This window comes from Oryctolagus cuniculus, chromosome 12 (genome assembly GCF_964237555.1).
Source record: "Oryctolagus cuniculus chromosome 12, mOryCun1.1, whole genome shotgun sequence".
Classification (NCBI taxonomy): Eukaryota; Metazoa; Chordata; class Mammalia; order Lagomorpha; family Leporidae; genus Oryctolagus; species Oryctolagus cuniculus.
In genome coordinates this window covers 11647672-11670226 of record NC_091443.1, presented here as the reverse complement: position 1 = coordinate 11670226, position 22555 = coordinate 11647672, and the positions used below count along the sequence as shown (strand labels likewise).

The following is a 22555-nucleotide window of genomic DNA, read 5'->3' as shown; positions in this document are numbered from 1 at the left end:
TGGGCCCAGGCTTCCCCGCTGCCCCCCGCATCAGGACCCCGCAGGGTCTGCCCATGCGCCTCCCACCCTGGCCCTGGGTGGAGGTCAGGGCTGGCTCAGGACCCCAGCAGCCCCATCTCGAGCCTGTGTGGTGGGGTCTGGGTGCTGCCTGGGTGTCCCAGGGCTGCCCTGCCCTGGCGAGCAGCAGTGTGACTGCACAAGTGGCACTGGGCGTGCCTGGCCTCTTCCTGGGGGCAGGTGGGCCTGTGGGTGCGGCTGTAAGATGAGGTTCCCAGAGCGAGTTCTGGGCTCTGCCCGTTCCCTGGGCCTGAGGGCATAACCTTGCTCCAGACCTGCTGTCCTCTCAGGTCCTCCCCTCCCCCCTGGCTGGGGGCACCCCTGTGGACAAGGCGAGTCCATCAACCTCAGTGCTGCCCACAAATAAGCTGTCGTTCAAGGTCTGGCCTCAGCCTTTCTGTCTGTGAAATGGGCAGCACTTCCTTGAGGCCACAGTGCTTGGGGCTTCGAGGCAGGCTCTTGGGGACTTTGTCCCAGGCATGCGGCTGCTCCCCTGAGCCTCCCCAGGAGGGTTTGAATGACACAAATGAGCAGGCATGGTGTTGTCCCCCAGTGACCCGGCTCCCTGTCCTCCTGGAAGCCGGGAAGCAGGCGGCCGCACCTCAGTCCCACATCTCCGTCTCGTGAGAAGCGCTGGAGCCTTCGGGTGCCAAGTGCAGAGTCCTTGCCCTGCCCTGGGACTGTGACAGGTGTCAGGAAGTGGGGCTGCCCGTCCAGGCTCAGCATGGGCAGTCAGAGACCAAGGCTGCCCTGTGCTGAGGAGAACATTCCAGAAACCCAGGGGTGCGGCTACTCTGATCCAATCCTTTACCCCACAGAGTGCAGTCAATTGTGCCTCCCCAGGGGGGCCTTGCCTGGCTCCCCCACCCCTCCTGCCCCACCTGAGTGCCCAGCAAAGCTCACCAGGATCCCAGCCTGAAGTCCTGGCTCCAGCCGGCCTGGGACAGCAGCAGGACCCCTTGCGTCTGGACGGTGACTATGTAGTGACCGCCTGAGCACGTGGTGACACCCATGGCGGGAACCCTGGCTGGGAAGCGGCATTTGCCAGCTCCTCTGCCGTGGTCTTCTGACCGCGGACTGCAGAAGCTTTGCCCGTGGTATGCCTACATGCAGTGAGCGGTCAGTGGCCAGTGGCCCACACCGGGCAGTCCAGGTACAGCTGGGTGCTGGCAGGTGAGGCGTGCCGGGGGTGGGGGGTGGTCCTCTGGACAGCTGTCTGTGTGCGTGCTCATGCATGCACGTGTTTGGGGCAGGTGCGTCCTGGGCTTGCGGTGCACTGCACATGCGCCTCCTCCCGGGCCGTAGCGCTGCCCGTCCTTGTCCTGAGAAGTGACTTAGAATCTGCAGCTCGTGGTAGAACCTGCCTCTCGCCAGCCCCTGTTCTCATAGCTCCCACTCCCAGGACGTCTGTTTTTCTTTGCTGTTTGAGCAGTTGTGGGGACGCATACAGAGCATGGCCTTTGCCATCTGAGCCACTCTTCTCGTGTGGCGTGCAGGAGAGTCAGCACATTCACGGCGTGTGCCGCCGCCTCCTGGGCTTGCGCCTCTTCCCAAGCTGAACTGGCCCCATCCGACACTGACCCCTCCTTCCACCCCTGGCCCCTGGCCGCCAACCTCATGCTTTCCGTCTCTGTCCAAGTGCCTCATGGGAGTGGACACTCGGTCCTTCTGTGACGGGCTAATGGCGCTGAGCACACCACCCTCATTGTGGCACATGACAGAATTCCCTTCCTTTGTAAGGCCAAGCAGTCTAGCTTCCTGGTGACAGGCCACCCTCTGTTTGTCTATCCCTGCATCTGTGACGCTGGTGCTTCCCCCTCCTGGCTGCCGTGGACACAAGTGTGCAACAGGTGTTTAGTTCCGCCGTCACAGGTGCTTCAGGTCCCTCCAGTCCACCTGTCTGGGCTCCATTCTTAGAAGCACGTCAGGGAAGCTTCTCAGGGGCAACCCCTTCCTGCTAACCCGGGGCACCTCTGGAGCAGTCGCTGTCTGGGGAGGGGCTGGTGTGCCTGTCACCAGGTCACAGATGGGGTGGAGGAACAGGCAGGTGATGCAATGAGCCTTGGGTCTCGCACTGGAAGTGCAGAGCAGGGATGGGCCCACCACCCCCCATCATTTACCTTGGTATTGGTGGGCAAGCACACGTGTGGATTTGGGGGCATTTGTGAGTGGTCCAGGGACTGGCGCGTTTGCATCTGGGGTCCAAGGACATCAGTCACCAAGCATGAGACACGTACCCAGGGCTCCTGGTCAGGACTCTGGTCCTGGTCCTGCCCCTCCCCGCTGTAGGGCCCTCAGGGAGCACAGCACCCGCCTCCAGCTTTGCGTCACACAGCCCTGGCTCCCCGAGGCTCCCGGAGGAGTTCACCCGCCTCCCACTTCTTCAGTCCTAGTTGTGCATAAGCGCCTTTTCCATTTTCAGCTTCATTACACCCCGAGAACAATGCATCCGCACACAAGGCCCCGCGTGACCCAATTACAGCTGCCTCCAAATCCGCCCCCCTTTCTCTTCAAGAAATCTGCAGCTTCCGCCCGCGAGGTGCGCCCCGCCGGTTAGGACACCAAGGACTCGATGGCGGCAGGGCCACCCTCGGCTGGGCGGGTGGCCTGTGTGTGCGAGGTCCTCCTCCCTGCCCCATCACTAGCCTGCCCCCAGATTCCCGCCACTCACGGGCCAGGGTCTGGGTTCGCCCTCCCCCCCCCCCAGCAGCCCAAGCCCACTTTGACCCCCTGTCCTCCTCCTCCCATCGTGATGGTCTGGCTTGGGCTTTCCTGGGCAGCAGGCACCAGCAGTGTCATCCACACAGCACTTTCTAAGGAATATTCTGGCCAGGCCACCCCAACACCCTCCTTTGTGCCTTCAAAGAGCCAGTGACCTGTGTCACAGAGCCCTCACATCCGGGACAGGGACAGATGCCAGTGCAGCCCCAGGCACATGTAGCACACGTGGCCGTCAGGGGAACCGAGGCTGCGTCCCATGGAGCGTGTGCTGCTGCTCTTTGGACCGCGGGGACTCTGGCATGGGAGCCGGCTCTGCTGCTGTGACGTCACACGCCTCTGTGCCACCAGCCACACCTTACGTCCTCTTCCAGAAAGGCGGGGCCCCTGAGTGTGGGGAGGGGTGGGCTGTGGGCGCCGCGCCAGGATCCCCTCGCACGTGGCCAGTTTGCAAAGGCCCAGGGGGTTTGTGTCAAGGCAAAACTCACCAATCACATGGCCCACGTGCACCTCCTCTGCCCCGCCCACCCCCCAGTGCCAGCCGGGGCTCAGCTCTTCTTCCAACTGCAGCGCCCTCACTTCGGCGCTCGTCCTGGGTGCCGCCCCTTCCCCCTCCGTGAGCCCACAGCCCTTGCCCTCCCGGAGCTGCTGTTTCCAATGCCTTGGCTCTCAGAATGTTGTCATTGGCAGAGGCTTCCCTGTCCCTGCCCCAAACACCTGCTGAGGCTGCCACAGAGTGCAGCAGGTGGAGAAGTATCCAGAATGTTCTGTGGTGCACTCGGTGGCCCCCAGCCCTCCACTAGGAGCAGAGGCTCCTGGATGGCTGGGGAGGGGGGAACATGCCACCATGGGACCCCAGGGCTCTGAGGCACAGACACCACACATGCAGCCAGCCACCTCGGGGCCTTGACTGAGTGCCCGCCGCGAGGTGGGAGCCTGCGTGCTGACCTGGCTCTGTCTGCTCAGATCTGCAGCCTCATGAGAGGGGGCATCGCGGAGCGAGGCGGCGTCCGCGTGGGCCACCGCATCATCGAGATCAATGGGCAGAGCGTGGTGGCCACAGCTCATGAGAAGATAGTGCAAGCCCTGTCCAACTCGGTGGGAGAGGTAAGCTGACGCGGGGACTTCTGGGCATCTTCCGTGACCAGCATCTCGCCCCAGGGGGCCACGCCCTGTGCTTGAGAAAGCCGCCGGCTGCCTCCGGAGAACCCCTTCCTGCCGAGACCTTGGGTGTGTCCCCCCCACCTTGACCCCTGTGGGATGCCCTGCCGCTGGGGGAGGGGGTGGGGAGGACATCAGCTGAGCTGTCTCCTCTCCAGGGAGTGCCTGTGTGTCTGGGATGGGCAGACCGGCAGGTGGCGCTGCGCTGTCCCGTTGCAGCTGAATCCCGGGGTGGGGCCCCTTAGCCTCTTGTTTCTGAACCTGGACCCAGCCTGCCCAGCTTGGGCACCTAGCCCCCTCAGGCCCAGCCCCGCCCAGGCCCGAGGCTCCAGGTACCACACAGTGGGTTCCCCGCTCTGCCTGTGCCCAGGGCGGGGTGGCTGGGCCTTTCCCGCTTCCCTGGCTTCTAACCTCCCCCAGTCTGGTTCCCTCTGGCTTGAGGATGGAGGAGCGCAGGAGGGCACAGGCACAGGGTAGGGAGAACTCAGGGCACACCCAGCAAGGTGGGGGTAGGGGTGTGTGTGGCTGTGTGAACGTGGGTAAAAGTGTATGGATGTGAGTGGATTGTTGGAGGGGCAAGTGTCAGGTGTACCAGTGGGTGCATGAGTGTGTGTATGTGCCAGCGTGGGTGTTTGTGTGACGGTCTGGGTATAGGTGTGTGAGTATAGGGGTGTGAGTTTGTGTGTGAGGGTATGAAAGAGTTGGTATCTAAGTATGTAGGTTTTGCGTAGCTTGTGTGTAGATATGACATCCTACCTGGAGCATGTGTGCAGAGGGCATGTGTGGGGTGTGTCTGGGTGTGTTGGATCTACCAGGTATGTTGTAGGGGATGTTTCAGGGTGTGTGTAGGATGTGTGTTGGGTGTATGTAATGTGTTGGGGATGTGTTGAGGTGTCAGGTCTGCGTAGGACTTGTGTCGGGGTGTCAGCTGTGAGTGGGGGTGTCAGGTGTGTGTAGGGCATATTTCAGGCTGTCAGGTGTGTGTAGGACTTGTGTAGGGTGTCAGGTGTGTGTCAAACCTGCGTAGGGGTGTCAGGTATGTGTCCAGGTGTCAGGTGTAGGGCATGTGTTGAGATGTCAGGTCTGTGTAGAACTTGTATTGGGGTATCAGATATGTGGGGGGTGTCAGGTGTGTGTCAGACCTGTGTAGGGGTGTCAGGTGTGTGTCCAGGTGTCAGGTGTGGGGCGTGTGTTAGGGTGTCAGGTATGTAGGGCGTGTGTTGAGATGTCAGGTCTGTGTAGGATTTGTGTCAGGTGTGTGTCCTGGTGTCAGGTGTGGGGGGTGTGTTGGGGAGTCAGGTGTGAGGGCTTGTGGCAGGGTGGTTTGGGGTGTGCATCAGGAATGCTTCAGGTTGTGTGGGGGTTTGGGGGTATTTTTCAGTGGGTCCCGTGGTGTGTCGGGCATGTGTGGCTATGGAAGGGCTCCTGTATTCAGCTCTGCGGGCTGAGGTGTGGAGGTGGGGTGCGGCTGCTGCTCCCAGGCCCCCCACCCCGGCTGCGTCTCCTGGCCAGGTCAGGGGCCGGCGTTGGTTGAGGCTGCTGCGGCCGGCAGGCAGCTTGGAGCTGGGCGCCATTAGCCTCCTTCGACAAACAGCTTCCAAGAAGGGCAGCCCCAGTCTTCCCAAACAGAAGTCAGAAGGGTGGCCCCTACGGCGCGCCCACCTCACCCCCGAGGCCCCCACTGCGGCGCGGGGCAGCGTGTGGATGCTTCCCCCTCAGACCTGGGGGCTGGTGCGGGAGATGGCGGGGGTCTGCCTGCCCCTTCGTTTCGGTGAGAGACACAGACCCCAGCCTGGGGCGGGTTCAGAGCGATGACCTGGTGAGGCGGGGCCTCTGGATGGGAAAGCTCTCCTGGGGCCAGGCAGGAGCAGAAAGGGAAGCCCCTGGACCGGCTGGGGGTGGGGGCGGGGCCGGACCCTTGTGCTTGCCAGGACCCCACACCTGAGTCAGGGCAGACCCCAGGGGCTGCTGTAGCCCCTGGCAACCTCTTGCTGGCTGCGAGGGAGGGGGGAGGCTCCCAGCCCCCTCAGAGCCAAGGCTGCGCCTACACAGAGGCGGTGGGTGTGTGACGTGGGTGGGGACAGACGTTGAGAGCAGGCGCGTCCTGGAGCCCAGAGCTGAGTAAGGGGGAAGCAGGGCAGTGGGACCACCTTCTCTCTGCACCCGGTGCTGTCTTCCCTGTGCCCTCCAGGGACCAGGCTTGGCTCCCTAGGGAGGGCTCCTTGGAAGCCAGGGAGGGAGGCCAGGCCCCAAAGGCTGGGGTTCTGGAGCACTTGCCCCTCGCCGTGGCCACATGGAATATGCAGGATGGGTCTTACCTCTGCGTCCCCTCCTCACCCCAGTTTATTGGCCCTGGGCGGGGTGAGTGAACTCAGCTGCTGGCCTCAGCTGGCAAAGTCCACGCTGTGTGGCCCGGGCTTGGGGAGCCGACGCCTGCCGTGGGCTCTGCGCCTGAGAACTGGCACTTGACCTGGTGTGCAGGCTGGGTGTCCCCTCCGCTTGCTGGGCTCAGCCCCCCATCCCTCTCTGCCCACAGATCCACATGAAGACCATGCCCGCCGCCATGTTCAGGCTCCTCACCGGCCAGGAGACCCCACTGTACATCTAGGCCCAGCAGCCTGCACCGCACAGCCAGGATGCCGGGGACGCCTAGGACCGCAGGGGCCGGGGGACGAGGACCTGATCCCTGACCCCACCCCCCCACCCCCAACTTTTACTGTTCTGCCAAAAGGGGTATGTGTTGATCCTGGGAGAGGCGCAGGAAGAAGCCTCTGTAGGACTGTCCAGTGTTTTGCCACGTTCTGACCCGTTTGCTCGTTGTGCCGGACAAGGAGTGTTGACCTGTGTGTGGGGTGCAGTGCACGTCTTTCCTCCCCGAAGCTGCAGAGTGCAAACCTGGACGCCCGCCCACGTGGCTGGGAGGGGAGGCCCCTGCGGGAGACGGCCCCCCCGGGGCGGGGGCAGCTCCCTCCTGCCACGGCTGGGGTCCTGCGGCTGGCTGTGCGGGAAGGCGGGCAGCCCACACCCAGGATGTGGCTCGTAGGACCGCTGGGGGAATATGTGATGTAAGTATTTGCTGAGAAAGGCGGTGTTCCGGGGTTAATAAAGGACCATGGCCACCACGTCAAAACTCCATATTTATTTAGAAACTGCTACCACTTGGACTTTGGTTTCGGCAATCCGTTCTTCGGACTTTAGGGGTTTGTCAGTGACCTGGGACCACGCCTGCTTCCCCAGGGAGTCTCTGAGAACATACCTGGGCTCCTCTCTCCAAGCTGCTGCTCCACGCAGGGCTTCTGTACCAGGTGGGACCGTGCTCATCACTGGGGGGCGGGGTGGGGAGGGCTCTGCCCCTTTGTTAGAATCTACACACACACACCTGCTGCCCCTTCCCCCCCAAAACAGAACCCACACTTAGGAAACCCGACCTCTGCCCTTCACGGGGCAGCCATGGGTGAGCGCGGATGACCTGTCCAGCGAGGCGCGCCCCCGCCGTGAGCAGTGTTAGCACGCGTGTAGGTCCAGGACATCGTCTAGTGCAGCTCCTTAGAGATCCATGTTCAACTGACGTCATTTTGTCCGGAAGTCTTTTTTTTTTTTTTTTTTTTTTGGCCCAGGCCTCGAAGAAATACACTGTGACTTTAAGAAGCCTTACCACGCAGTAACTCGAGCTTTAGAATTACTGTATTCAAGGAGTAACCTGTGTGTTGCATGCAGCTGAGCTTAGAAGACGTCACGCATATCACTAATAAACGGAATCATGACGAAAAGTGTGCCGTGTGGCTGGTTTGTTCCCTCCGCAGCGAGGCCCGGCTATCCTGGAATCTCCACGCTCCAGTGGGGAGGTGAGAGCAATCCTTCCGGTCTGGGAGCCCTCCCCTTCAAGGTTGCAGAGTGGCTGCTGTGGTCAGCAGGTGCCCCAGGCGGCGGAGGGGGGCAGGGCGTGCAGCCGCTGGTGGTGTGGTGACGGTGACAGGACAGGGGCCTGGCCTTGTGAACCTCCACCAGCCCTGGGGAGGCCAGGCAGACGGAACAGGCTGATGGAATAGGAAGCCCTGGCACCTTGGACGTCTCCAGATTTAAACCCCCGTGGCTTCCAGCAGAGGTGTGTGCTGTGGGGCAGGGGGTGTGTGTAACAGACGCTTGCCCAAGTCTGTCTCTGGGATCGTGTCACTGGGGGGTGGGGAGGCCATGGGGTCAACAGGGACTTTGGGCAGGAGGCATGCAGGGAGTGTCAGGCAGGGGGTTCCTGCATTATAGGCCCAGGGACCTTGAACAAGTAAAACCCCTCCCCTGTGGCCAGGGAGCTGCAGAGCGAGGACGCCGCTTGTCCCCCCGAGTGCTCATTTCCACTCTGTCCTGGCCACTGGCAGGCTCGGGCTCTGGAAGCGAGCTCCAGGCCTTTCTTTTCTCAGCGTGCACAGTAGATGGCAGATGCATGGGTAGGAAACGCCCCCCCCCCAGCTCGTCTCCCTCCCTCCCTCCCTCCCTCCCTCCCTCCCCCTCGGCAAAGAATTTTATTCTGCTCTCAGTTCTTCAGCAGAAACGAAGGCCCACGTTCCCAGGGACTGAAATGAAATGTTACTTGAGAAGAAGCTAGAGGGAACGACCCCAGCCTGGAATCCACGGGGAACATGGCTAGCAGGTGACGGGGGGCAGCACCCCCTGCAAATGGTCCTCTTTTGTGACAGTGAGTGAACAAACGAACTTCTGTTCATTGGTTCATTCCCCAGATGCCCACAGCAGCTAGGGCTGGGCGGGGTTCCAGCTGAGTCTCCCCCGTGGGTGGCAGGGACCCGAGTACTTGAGCCATCGCTTGCTGCCTCCCAGGAGGCTGGGTTGAAAGGGGAGGCAGCCCTGAAGCCCAGATACAGAACATTCAAACTCTAACCGGATGCCGCATCCCAAGTGACAACTTAATTCTTAGCCCCAAGTGATGGAACCAGAATTAAAACCTTGAGCCACTGGGTCCCAGAAGCCCTTGGGGGTCACAGCCACGGGGTCCGGCTGTGGGCCAGTGCTTGTGAGACCTGCCCCCTCCCTCTTCTCCAGGGCGCCCCCCAGGAAGTACAGAGACTCTGTCTCCCACTCCCAGCTGGCCCAGGACCCTCCCACCCCTGCCTGTCTCTGACCCAATTTGACTTCAGAGACACAGAGGCCAGAAATACTTTTTATTAAAACACTGATCGTTATTAAAACACCTTGAGGTACATTAAATAAATACAGCCTCTCCTGTTGTACAAACAGTCCCCGGGGCCTGGCAGACAGTTTTCCTGTACATTCTGCTGGTCTCCGCCTGAAGTCGGTGTTCTGTCACACGGGTTGTCCCCAGCGCTCAGTTTATATCATCCTCGCCAGCTGAAGGGGACCTTAAGTCCTTGTGAACGGTGTCCACAGCTTGCTGGCCATACACATCTGGGGTCCAGAGCGGGCCCCCCACTCCGGCCATCCTCTGGGCCCTAGGATGTCTCGGTAGGTGCAGGGGACAGAGCAGAGAGAGCACCCGGTATCTGGCTAGGCTGGAGGGAGTCACCTCCAAGTCGGCCACGCCAGGCCTGTTTCAGAGCCAACCAGTGGGAGCCTGGGAAGAGGCCCCGGGGGAGGGATGCTGTGGCAGGAAGAAGCAGCCAGCTTTCCCCTGGGCCAGGAGCCCTGTGGGCCCAAGCGACTCTAACCAGCACCGCTCTCCTCTGGAAGCCTGGGGCCCTGAGCAGGTGGCCGAGGAGGACCCTCGCCCCTCGCGGCCTTACTTCTAGGAGAGGGCAGTGGCCCAGTGGCACAGAGTTGGGTACCATTTCCTCATCCACAGGACAGAGCTGCCATGCGGGCACATGCAGAACTGAGTGTGAACGGCATGTGGATGGCAGAGCACGTGGGGTCAACTAGGGGGGAAGGCTCTGGACCATAGCCTGGCAGGAGCCCACGTGGCCGACAAGACACGGGGTACCAGGCTGGCTTGTCCAGAGGCTGCACATTGGACAGGCCTCGTGGCTTGGGTCACTCAGAGGGCAGCCAGGTCTGTGGTCTGCCGGTACAGCCCAGCGTGGGATGCTCCTGCAGGTCCCCCCACCTCCGAGTGTGGCCCCTCTCCCCAAGGCCTCAGACCCCTGGCTGGGCCTGTGCACTGGGCTCATCCGGGACTGCAGGCCAGGTGTTAACACATCGCTCACCGTCCCGGTGGCCCATCTGGAAGACCATCAGCTAACTCTACCTGCAGAGGGGCTTGCTTGTGGGAGCGCCACAGCCCTCGCCTGTAGGATTAGCAAACAGATTTCCTGTTCACAGCCTAAACAGCTGTTCACGAACCCATCTCTGGGGTGGCTCTGTGGAAAAGCCAAGGTTGTCACCAGAAGGTCACATTTGTATTTTGCAGCTCTCTGCCCTCGGGGGAGGCAATGACCAAAATCATGAGAAAAGCAACCTGTGGCCGCTGCCCTGGGCACGTGGGATGGAGCCCCCACCCGTTGTAGCGCCACCCCCACCCCCGCCAGCTTCCAACCGCACAGAAGCGCCCAGTTCCTTGGCTGCAGTGGGGCTGGGCCAGAGGGCTTGAGACGGCGCTCCAGGCCAGGCACAGGTTATGTAGGGCAGAGAGAAGGGCAGCAGGAACTGCTGGACGTCAGGCAGTGGTGGGCACCCCCACTCCAGTCCATGGGGGCTCGACAGCCCCTCGTGCCAGCAGCTGATGTTGTGGACAGCCCAGAGACAGGCGGGTCCATCCCTGTAGGAGGTTCCCATGGAGGTGCGGCTCTCGGGCCAGGGTTGGGAAGCAGCTGCCACGGATGCTGCCGAGTTACAAGGCAATGCAGGGGAGGGGGCGATGGAGAAAGTCCAAGGCACCCAAGTGGCCCACGGACGCCTGCGCCACAAACCAGCCAGACTTGCCTGCTTCTGCACCACCAGCACAGTGGGCGTTTTCTCTAATCCGTGGTGCCCCGCTGCATCTGGTACCCAGATGCACCTGCTTTCTCAGCAGGCATACTTGTCCCATGGCAGCGAGCCTCTGTCCCCAGACCTCGGCACAGCAGGTGAGGTCAGATGCTGGGGAAAAACCCAAAAGGGCTGGTGAGGAGTGCTCAGTTCTGGGACAAACAACTAGAAAGTGTCTGTTAGAGGCTTGGAGGCTGTGGAGACAGTGAGGGAAGCCTGGCTTGGGGGGGGTGTCAAGTGTGGGGAGAGCTGGCAGGCTCCTCAAGGCCCTTGTGGCCCTGCCTGCTCCCCCCAGATCCTCACTGCGTGTTTGCACACCAGCCCTGTGGGCCAACTGTGTTGAAACCACCTATTTCCTACTCAAGGCCATGGGCTCGAATCCGATGAGGGTTTGGTTCCAGGGCCACACCAACCACGTGAGGCGGGGTCCCACCAAGGACACCCTCCATCCATTCAACAGGAAGCGGGGGTGGAGCGAGCCTGCTGTTCATGGCCCTGATTTGGAAGGTGCTCGGTGTCCTCTAAGTCACTGTATCCACGTGACGCTGGCAGGTTCAAGGTGCTACAACGCCCGTCGAAACCAGAGTTCACCACGGATGTGCGAGAACCAGCGCTGGAGTTCCTCCGACAGGTGGGACGTGGCATCCCCAGAAGACCAGGGACTGCATCCACCTTGAGAGCAGGAGCAACTGTTCCTGGCCCGAGACCCCAGGGACGCTCCCGGATGTCCCCCGATGTCCCCCATCGAGCACAGAGGCTTCTGCGGGAACAGCCCATGCATGGCGCCAGGCTGCTGGGGGCCCGGTGCAGACCTGCGGCGTCTTCACAGCTGGTCCAGGACACTGACACTGAGGACGGCCTCCTCCACGGGGTGCTCCTCAGAGGGGACCACTGACCGAATGGTGCCCACCACGTGCCGCACCTCGGGGGGGAGGGCGCAGTGAGAATGTTCCAGAAACTTAGCCACCAAAACCCTGGTGGTGTCTGCATAGGCCTTGCTGTCCACTAAAGAGCGTGGCCTCTCCTTGGAGACTGTCTCTAAGGCCGCTGGCTTTAGCTGCTGGCTGATGTGGCAGGTGTCCCCGAGTGGTGACAGCTGGTGCTGGCGGGCGGCCATGGCAGAGCGAGATGTGGAGACTGAAAATCAAGGGAGAAAAGGCAATTGGAAGACGGCGACAAACAAAACCAAGGGCGGTTGTTAAATCACCTCTTAGGAAAACGTGGTGGGGGCAAGCTTTCTGGCAGGTGTCCTGTGTTTCGGGGCTGGCGTCAGAGTATGCCCTGCTTCCCCGGGTGTCTTTGTCCCCTCCTGGCCCTGGGCACAGCTGGGGTCTGGTGCACTGGGCAAGGGCGCTGAACCAGAGGCAGCACCGGGAGCAGGGTAGAGGCGGGGGGGTGGGGTGGGGTGGGCGAGGGGACCTGCCTGCAAGCAAGAATCCCCAGCTAACCAGAACACGCCCTCAGCCTGCCCTGGTGCCAGGACCTGTGCCCAGAGGGGATGGAATCTGCCCTTGGACCAGAGCAGGCAGGAGTGAGAGGCCCTCTCCCAGGCAGCTGGGATTGGCAGCCACCGCCCAGGGCCCCGCCTCCACTGCCCACCTGCGGGGGCTGGGAAATGGCTCTTGCTCTCTTCAGGGCTGAGCGCTGCCCTGAAGCACCCCTGGGAGAGTGAGCTGCAGGTGCACTGGAGCCCCGACCTGCCCAACCTGGGTCCCAAGTCACTCAGATCAGACACGTTCTCAGTGGTCCATTGTGGGGGCTTTTCATGGCAGTGAGAAAAACGCCCATGGTGGCCAATACACCCCCAATGTCATGGGGTGAATTAAGGGAGGCCCCCCTCAGGTGCTCCTCCACCCCCACTTCCCCGCCGGCGTGTGGACACACGCTCTAATGAGGCGCTCTCACCAGTGCCTGGAGCAGCGCGAGACAGTCCAGCTTCCAGGTCCTGACTGCACGAGGGCGTGTGTGACGAGGCATCCCCTGAACCGGAAAGAATCCAGTTACCACTTGACAAGGGAGAAGCAAGGGCTAATGGAGCCATCTAAACCAGCCGGCGGCTGAGACACAGGCAGCAGCAGGAAACTGATCCAGCAGGTGCATCTCCCCGCAGCTGGTCAACTCCATGTGGGCTCCATGCCGTGGGCCGGGCCTCAGTCATGCCCAGGTCCTGGCATCACAATGCCCGTCTGCACCTGAGGTCCTCTGGGGACCCCAGGGGCATGGCCATCACGTGCAGACGGGAACCAGCTACTACCTCCCCTGGTGGAGAGAAGGCAGAGGCCACCGGCTGTAGCGCAGGACAGAAAGGCCCAGGGCTGCCTCCTGCCTCCGTCTCTGTCTCTCGAATGCCAGGGCTGACGGAACACTGACTTCACTGAGGGGTTGCAGGCCACAGAGAGCCACGGCAGGGGAGGGGGTGCTGAGCTGATCTCTGAGCACCTGCCAGGGCATGGGCTCCTCCTGCAGACCTCAGGGGTGGACCTGAACGGTGGAGGTCCTGCCCTGGATCTACCGGGGGGCACTGGGTGTTTCCAGGAGCCTCGAATGCAACTTTCCCCGTGACCCACATGGCACGTGGTAGGCGACGGGAGGCAGCCGGCCTGCAGGTGTGAAACCAGGCGCTGCCAGGCCCTCTCGATTTTGCTGCTTCCCACATCCGCTCAGGGATGTGGAGCACTGGGCACGGGCGCTGAACCAGAGGCAGCACCGGGAGCAGGGCAGGCCCTGCTCCGGTCTGCATAACTGGGGTTCAGCAGGACGACCCCACTGTGGCGAGACAGGTCCAGGTACTGCCTGGGCCTGCTCTGCGATAAAGCCCCAGGCCCACTGATCTCCACTGGCAGAAACCATACACCCCCAGCCCCACCACCAGTACAGCAAGGATGGGGCCAGGGTTCTCCAGCCGGGGAATGCACAGCCTCTCAGGGAAGTTGGCATGAAATGTGCATTCCCAGGCTGCTGGCCCCAGGGACATGAGTGGCAGGCCCTACAGCCCAGGGCACTGCCCCACCTCGCACTGAGGTCACATGCTCTGTGCCTGACCTCAGCCCTGCATGGGCCCTGGAGCAGGTGTGCCTCATTCACAGCTAACTGCTGGTGCAGGCTGAGCACCCAGTGGGTGAACTCCCGTCACCTACACCTCACACCCAGAGTGGCACCTGGCACAAGGGCTTCAGACACAAAGGCCACATTCCCAAGGTGACCTCACTCTCGGGTCACTGAGACCTGGCAAGCCAGACACAGCCTGGGGCACCATACCTGCTGAACTAGACGCACACGAGGTGGGGTCACTGGTGGAGCGGGCCATGTGGGCGGAACCTGGCACCACCCAGGTTCCCGGAGCAGGAGCCTCGTGGGGCGCATGGCGGAGGTGCGGGGTTGGAGGTGGGGATAGCAGGGTGCCTGGGGGGCCCTCAGGGGACGGGTGGCTTGGACCCGGCCCAGTGGCACCCTCTGATGCTGGGAGGCTCACACTGGTGGCTGGCACTGCAAGAGAAGGGGCACAGTGTTAGGGCTGGTGGCCACAGGCCCCCTTGACGTGGGTGGAGCACCTGCCCTGCAAACCTCACGCTTAGATAAACTGTGACATCACAGGGTGCAGAAATGTGCCACTGCGTGCCATTGTGAGCCCAGGCAGACGCTTTCCAGAGAATTGTCCCGAAGGGGGTTCCTTGCTCACAAGGATTTTTTTTTAATTTGACAGAGTTATAGACAGAGAGAGAGAAAGGTCTTCCTTCCATTGGTTCACTCCCCAAATGGCCGCTAAGGCCAATGCTGTGCTGATCCAAAGCCAGGAGCCAGGAGCTTCTTCCTAGTCTCCCATGTGGGTGCAGGGCCCAAGCATTTGAGCCATTCTCCACTGCCCTCCTGGGCCACAGCAGAGAGCTGGACTGGAAGAGGAGCCCCGACCGGGACTAGAACCCAGCGCCCATATGGGATGCCGGCGCCGCAGGCAGAGGATTAACCAAGTAAGCCATGGTGCCGGCCCCTCTCACAAGGATTCTTAATGAGCAGGGAGGGACGAGGACTCTGAGGGACACCTGGCTAGGGTGCGAGGTCCCACGGGGCCTGAGGATCTATAGCCACAGATGGCTGCTGCTACCAGGACTGGCAGTACTGTCCCTGACCAGCCCGAGAAATGCCCGTCTTGGTTCTCCATGTGTGGGCCCCAGGCCAGCAGTAAGAACTTCACCTGGGAACAAACCAGAAACTCAAGCTCCAAGGCCAACCCATCACGGGCCCAACCCTGGGGTCTGAGCATGCTCAGATGCCCACTCAGCTGGGAGTGATGCCAGCCCCTCGCCACTCCCCGCTGGCGTCCCAGGGACGGGGGTGCACTAAGGCTTGGGAGGCCCTGCTCTCTACACTCTCAGAGTTCCCTCCAGGTGTGGGGTGCACGCTGCACAGGGCACGGTCTGGGAGGGGATATTGGAGTCACCGTTGCCTGAACTCCTCCAGACAGCAGGCTGTAGCGTCTGCCTCCCATGCCCTGTGTGGGTCCTGGCCGGGAACCTGTGGGAGGCCCTCCCGTGTCCATGGGCTCCCAGCATCCGTGGGCTTGCCCCACACTAAAGCTTCTGGCCCACCTGCCCCTTAATCTGAGTGTCTGCCCAGGGACTGACCCCAGGTCAGCCTCATCCCACGGCTAGGAAATGAGCGGAGAGGGAGAGGGCCACACGGCCACCAAGTGGGGGAAGAGGCTGGGAGACTGCAGAGCCTCTTAGAGCCGCCCTGCAGGGTCTGCCGCGGCCCCCTCGGAACACAGCTTAGAATGACAGGTGCCCATTCGGAAAACTGCGAGAACAACAACAGTTCTTCACACGTCCAGGGCAGAAAAGCTTTTCAGGTTCATGAATCCTTTCTCAAGACACCAGAAAAGTAGCCTGGACCACACTGGAGAATAAATCGACCACCTTGGAGCGGAGAAAAGGCGCAGGAACTCAGGGTAAACTTTTCTACAGCACCAGGCTGCTGAGGCAGGCAGCAGAAACACCACATGGGAAACGTGCTGCCCGCCACGGCGTGGAAAGAAACGAGGACAGCCCATCATTACAGGCCTCACCTGCAGAGGCTACCAGCACTACCTCCATCCAGAGCGGATTACAGTTATACCCCAGAGCATCACACGACAGCGTATTCAAATTATTTTGAGGAGCTGGTGTTGTGGTATACTAGGCTAAGCCTCTGCCTGCATTGCCGGCATCCCATATGGGCACCAGTTCGAGTCCTGGCTGCTCCTCTTCTGATCCAGCTCTCCGCTGATGGCCTAGGAAAGCAGTGGAAGATGGCCTAAGTGTTTGGCCCCTGTACCCGTTTGTGCTCCTGGAAGAAACTTCTAGCTTCTGACTGCAGACTGGCCCAGCTCCAGACATTGCAGCCATGTGGGGAGTGAACCAGCAGATGGAAGATTGTTCTGTCTCCCTCTCTCTTCTGTAACTCTACCTCTCAAATAAATAAAATCTTTATAAAAATATTTTGAATGTTTTTACTTCTGCTGATTCCTCTTGATCCCAATTTATTTGTAAGAGAGAGAGACAGACAGCAAAGGGCTCCCACCACAGCCAGGGCTGGGCAGAAGCTGAAAACTGCGAAGTCAATTCCGGTCTCCATGCCATCGCTGCTGCCGCCCAGGACTGCATTAGCAGGAAGCTGGAATTGGGAATAGGAGCTGGGAGCTGAACCCAGGCACTCCGACGTGGGCATCAGTGCAAGCATCTTAGCCGGCTTCCAGCCTGCCTCAGTTTCCTCAATGTCAGTGATGATCCAAAGACTGAGCTTCTAACTTGGCTCTGCACATGTATAACCGACAAACACTTGTAAAATTAGCACAACATTACAAAGTGGCCGGCGCCGCGGCTCACTAGGCTAATCCTCCACCTTGCGGCGCCAGCACACCGGGTTCTAGTCCCGGTCGGGGTGCTGGATTCTGTCCCGGTTGCCCCTCTTCCAGGCCAGCTCTCTGCTGTGGCCCAGGAGTGCAGTGGAGGATGGCCCAAGTGCTTGGGCCCTGCACCCGCATGGGAGACCAGGAGAAGCACCTGGCTCCTGCCTTCGGATCAGCACGGTGTGCCGGCTGCACAGCGCCGGCCATGGCGGCCATTGGAGGGTGAACCAACGGCAAAGGAAGACCTTTCTCCCTGTCTCTCTCTCTCACTGTCCACTCTGCCTGTCAAAAAAAATAAATTAAATTAAAAAAAAAAAAACATTACAAAGTACCTGGTCCAGGACTAGGAACTTATTGTGCATAACTCCACTCTGGGCCATGGTGTCATAATCCCGGGGGACTTGCAGTTTTTCACCTGAAAGCTCACAAGCATTTTGCTCAACTAACACACGATAATGTACTTAGCGTATGCAACAGGCCACCATCCACTTCCTTCCCAGGCGCGTTAACAGGGGGCCAGGACCGAAGCAGAGGGCCTGGGACCTGAACTGGCGCCCCAGTATGGGAGGAGCTTAACCCACTGTGCAACACAGCCCTGAGAGTTCTCTTTTTCAACATCACTTCCCTACGGTGGCTGCAGAAGTGAATCGCCACATCTAACGGTGCAAACGTTCTTGGGAAGGAATTTGGATGAAGAGCCGTAAACACGGGCTAACTTCTAAGCTGCCAGTCTATGGGTGGTGGCTTCCCAGAGGTTGTGCCAGCTCTACATTACTACTGTGTTATTTACATGTATGGGAAACAAACTGGAATCTACTGCTACAGTCACAACACAGAATGATGACAGAGAGGAAAGAAATCAAGGAAGACCCAAATGAATGGAGCAACATACAGAAGTCCCCCCGGCCCAACGGGGAACCCCAGTGGATGCCCGAAATCCCAGATGGTAACAAACCCTATATGCACTTTTTTCTCCTATACTTTTTTCCCCCTATATATTTATTAATGATAAAGCTTGTTTATAAATCAGGCACAGTAAGAAACTCCAATAACTAACAGAACAATTACACTGTAATAAAAGTTCTATGAATGCGGTCTTTCTCAAAATATTTTATTACACTGCACTCACCTTTCTCGTGACGACGTGAGATGATACTGAGAAGCATGCTACGGCTTCTCCTTGCCTTATCTGATCTCCAGTGTCACTACTGCTGTACTCTGAGGTCATTATCAAGTGAAATAAAGGTGAGTTGGGCAGAAGCACTGGGACCCAGGTGGGCATGTGGCACAGCCGTTAAGGCGCCGCTTGGCAAGCCTGTGTCCCTTATTACAGGGCCCGGTTCAAAAGCCAGCTCTCCTCTCCACGCCAGCTCCCTGCTAAGGCAGACCTCGGGAGGCGGGAGATGATGGCTCGGGGACTTGGGTCCCTGTCACCCATTTGTGGGAGACCCAGACTGAGCTCCTGGCTCCTGACTTAGGCCTGGCCTAGTCCCAGACACTGGAGGCATTTAGGGAGTGAACCAGTGGATGGGAGATGGAGACTTCTGTCTCTGTCTCTGCCTTTCAAATAAATAAGATTTGAAGACAAGGAACCATCTGATCTGATAACCAGGAAGGCCACCAAGTGCCTAATAGGTGGGCAATGGATACAGGGATGAGCCAGGCTCTAGGCAGGACAGGGCAGGATGACAGACTATTTGAAACCCATGCGTTGTTTATTTCTAGAACTTTCCATTTGATATTTTCAAAGCACAGCTGACAGCAGGGAGCTGACACTGTGGAAAGCAGAGCTGTGGGTGAGGGGCCTACCGCACTCTGCCCATGCATTTGAAGGAAGGCTCGGCACGGGAAAGAAGTGAATTCTCTCCGGATTGCTCTGTGGGTTTGGCGCAATTCTTATCCAAATCCCAGCAAGGGGCTTTGAAGACAGATGAGCCGGTTCTAAAAATGTAGATGGAAAGGCACAGGCCCAGGAGCAGCTGAAGCTGTCTCGAGAAAGAAGAACAGAGCGGGAGGGATTATCCCTCCTGATGTTATGGCTTCCTCCGGAGCTCTGCCACCATGACAGTGTGGTGCTGGCAGAGGGACAGATGCAAGGATCAACGGGACAGATTAGAGAGCCAGAAATAGATGCACACAATTATGCCCCACTGAGTTTGGACAAAGCGGAGGGAGCAGCAAAGGGCCTGCAGCCAAGCGATGGACGCAGGTGAGCAAATGGACCCGACCTCAACCTGAGCCCCGCACAGGAACTAACTGGCCAGACGCGTCATTTCCGCAGCCACACCCGCTTGGCCTGCTGCCCCAGCAGCCTCGGTCAGGGCCTCTCGGCAGCCCCCAAGCCCCTCGGGACTGGGCATCTCGCACGCCTGGAGTCTGGGTCTTGGGAGCTTCCTTGGGCCCCTGGGTTAAGCTCCGGAGTTCACTGCCTGGGGCCTGGGTAGTGGGCAGTGCCTGGCCCTGCCGAGCCCGAGACTCCTCTATGTCTCCACCTGCCCTGAGACAGCAAACAGCCAGGGTCACCAGGCGGCTCTGCCCTTGAAGAGCACGCAGCGTGGAGGTGCGTATGCCCTCAAAACCCACCCCAAGAACACATAGGGCCAGCATGGTCACCCTGTGTGGGGCGCTGGGGCACCCTGCATCCTGGGGTAGGCCTGAGGAGGTCCCCGGACACCACTTCTCAGACTGCTTCCAACGGCTCCTTGGGGTGACCTGGGGAAGGACCAGGTCACTTCTGGAGCTCACAACAGTCCTGGTGCTTCTGCTACCCTGGGTGGCTCCTCTCTGAGATGCTGGCCGAGGGGAGGGGAGGGAGGGGAGGAGAGGGGGGAGGGAGAGGGAGAGGCGATAACCTTGAAAAGTCCAAGCTCATCACTTCGCACGCTGGGGAGGGAAGGTTACCTGGTGTGCTGAAGCCGGCAGCAATGCTGGGGTCCCCGGAGCCAGCCCCGGCCACCTGGTGATCAACACTCGTAACCTACAGCGAGAGACACAGCGTCAAGGCGGGCCCCCAGCGGGACACATAACAGCCCCCGGAACTCGGGCCGGCTTGCAACACGGACAGAGTGACCCCTCATTTGTGGGGTAGGGGTGGAAGGGCTGAAGTTGCCTTTGCCAAGGCCAAAGCCTGAATTTCTGCAATCAGAGTGCCTGCAGGGGCCACGGTACCACCCGGTGCCTACTCCCCTCCACTTACGGGCACTGCTGGGGCCCACAAAGGCCCAAGAGGACCCTCCAGAGTTGCTGCAGGGCCAGGACAGCCCCCTCCTCAATTCCCAGTTCCTTCTTTCGCTATCTCTCCTCCTGGCTCCCACCCCAAGAACAAGGCACCGGGGGGCAAATGGTCCAACGATGCGCCATGTTTCCTGTCAGCTCAGTGGAGACCCAGATGGGGCAATTGATGATGGGGCCTCACCAGAGTGCGCTCGCAGATGCCCCAAGCTTGTGCGTGCCCCCTCCCCCATTGTCTCTCACAGAGGGGCTCCTGAGCTTGGGCGCAGGGCCTGGGTCTGCCAGTGCCACTCTGTCCACAGTGGGAAGCTGTGGCGTCCCCTGCAGCTGGGCAGTCACTGAGTTTGGGCAGCGTGCTTCCTGGGTGGCCCCCTATCTGGGCTGCAGTGGCCTCAGAGGACAGGAGGCCCTGTCCTTGCCCTGTCCACCACCCCCGCCTTCCCGCCCCCCCCCCCATCCCCTTCGGTGGGCACAGCTGATCGACCCCTGCCCGAGGGCACCACAGCCCCACATGGGTCCCGTTGAGCTCCACCCTCCCATTCATTGCCACCATCACACGCCCTGATGTGGGCTTGAAAAAGCAACGTCTGAACCCTTGCATCCTTTCAGAGCCGCTTTGGGGACCCGCTTGCAAACAGCGAGCCCTGGAGGCGGCCGGGGAAGCTGAGGCAGGCGCCTGCGGCTTGGTCCGCTTCCAGCTCAGGTCATCACGCTTCCGTTCAGGCAGCTCAGGGGCCTCCCGTGGCCTCTCTCAACCAGGCTGGCGGGAGGCAGGGGCTTGGGCTGCAGCCTTTGCACCCACGATCGGGGCGTGAGCTGCCTCCCCGCCCTGCCTGGGGTTCGCAAAGCGGGTTCTGAGGCGGGAGACCCCGAGCTGCCTGAACACCTCCTCTGATCCCATGCATGTGCCCAAGAACGATGCTGCATGTCCTAGCTCGTGCTGGGCAGGGAACCGAGCGAGGCAGAACTCTGTGGCGTCAGCATTCCCTGCTGTCCCACCGGGATCACCAGGTGCAATAACCAAGTTTCGAGATCCCTGTCCGGAATCTGCCAGGAAACCAACACATGGAGGACGGCGCCCTGCAGGTCTGTTTCACTCCCTGCCTTTCTTCCCGTACCTGGCCGTGTGTGTGTGTGTGTGTGTGTGTGTGTGTGTGTGTAGGGGGTGGTGCCGGGTGGGAACCTGGAAACCTGCTGTCTGAAAGGAAGCCTCAGGCAATGAAGACATCTAAACAAAGCGCACAGTGGGCGAGGTCAGGAGGAAGCTGCATTCGTTTCCTATTTCACTGAAGTGTCACTCACATCCCTGCGACTCAGAAAATGTGGTTTCCAGGAGAGACAGCGCCACGGGAGCCCGTGATGCCTCGCCTCTCGCTAGTGAGTGGCAGGGGTTTAGTTTGCATTTGGCCTTCTCTGATGCCTGGGGGAGGGGAACCGCTCCGGTCCCACGTTTCCCATTAAGTTTGATCTAGGCTCACCGACACAGCCCCCTGGCTCCTACAGGGCCTGTGCGGGGCTTAGGCTGGGTCACTCCACGCCATGAACGACTGAGCCTGGGACCTACCGCTGCTCAGACAGGCCGTTCTGAGCCGTTACTGACATTGAAAAATTAACTGGTATTTAGACAAAGGAACTGCGTTTCCTCCATACTTTTTTTTAAAGCAGGCTCTGTGGCTAAGAGACCCTGCGTGGAAATTCTGCCCCATTGCTAAGTTTCCCTCTGCTGGGCGAGGTCAACCATCCACCCCCCTCCAGGATGTATGAGCAGCTGTTTTCTGGGGGGCAGTCCCCAGAACCCTCAGCAGTCATGGAAAACGGGAGCCAGGTGTCTCAAGGCCATTTTTGAAGCCACTTTTGCTTACAGATTTTAAAGCATCAGGTCACTTCCGGTGAACAGAGAAATCTAGACTTTGAGGATTCTCTACACCTGCTCTCTTGCAACTTCTACCCTGTGCCGAGGGTCCCGTCCATCCTTACGCTGCCACATCAACAGTTCCTGCAGCAGCACTGGGCCACGCCCCCCGAATGCCAGCCCTTCCAAAGGCAGCTCTCAGAGTGGCACCACGGCCGTGCACTGTGCACCTGGACGGTGTCGGGGCCCCCTTTGTGCACCTGGGGCTCCCAGGCCAGGCTCCTGGCCGCCCACTCTGGGCCTTGGTCCGTGCTGTGCGCTCCACGCTGGCGACCTTCACCCTGACCCAGTCCAGGCTGCCGGGTGTGTCTCCTGGAGCACTGAGAATTTCACTGGTCCCTGTCCTGTCGCCCAGCAGGTGGTCAGCCCTATGGGGCAGGGAAGCCATCCCATTCCCGGTTCTGTATCCCTCAGTCCTACCTGAACCCTGAAGCCTAAATCTGTCACCAAACAGGACTGTCAAACTGCCCGTCACGTCTCAGCCACCTTCCTGCTACACAGTGGCATTCACTGCCCATGACCTTGCAGAGAAGTAGCCCCGAGTCATGGGAAAAACGATGACACAGCAACCTAAGGGAACACGCGTGTGGCCGACACGTCCAGGTGAAGGGGTTAAAAGGAGCATTCCCCATCACGGGTGCTCCTCCCGCGTAGAAGCCATG

The 22555-nt window shown here is 60.2% G+C and overlaps 2 protein-coding genes across 10 annotated transcripts in view; one reads left to right on the top strand and one right to left on the bottom strand.

Moving 5' to 3' along the window:
* APBA2 (amyloid beta precursor protein binding family A member 2) overlaps positions 1-7602 on the top strand; it is a 227238-nt gene extending 219636 nt beyond the window's left edge. For all 8 annotated transcript variants that reach the window (XM_070053530.1, XM_070053531.1, XM_051822257.2 and 5 more), the window contains 2 exons: positions 3742-3882; positions 6473-7602. In XM_070053530.1, coding sequence (XP_069909631.1) covers positions 3742-3882; positions 6473-6544 — 213 coding nt within the window. In that variant the 3' untranslated portion in view covers positions 6545-7602. The remainder of the gene's footprint in view (positions 1-3741; positions 3883-6472) is intronic.
* Positions 7603-9093: 1491 nt separating this feature from the next.
* Positions 9094-22555, bottom strand: part of ENTREP2 (endosomal transmembrane epsin interactor 2) — a 384377-nt gene continuing 370915 nt past the window's right edge. For both annotated transcript variants that reach the window (XM_070053528.1, XM_070053529.1), the window contains 4 exons: positions 19652-19727; positions 14125-14352; positions 12772-12846; positions 9094-12003 (listed from right to left, as the gene is read on the bottom strand). In XM_070053528.1, coding sequence (XP_069909629.1) covers positions 11690-12003; positions 12772-12846; positions 14125-14352; positions 19652-19727 — 693 coding nt within the window. In that variant the 3' untranslated portion in view covers positions 9094-11689. The remainder of the gene's footprint in view (positions 12004-12771; positions 12847-14124; positions 14353-19651; positions 19728-22555) is intronic.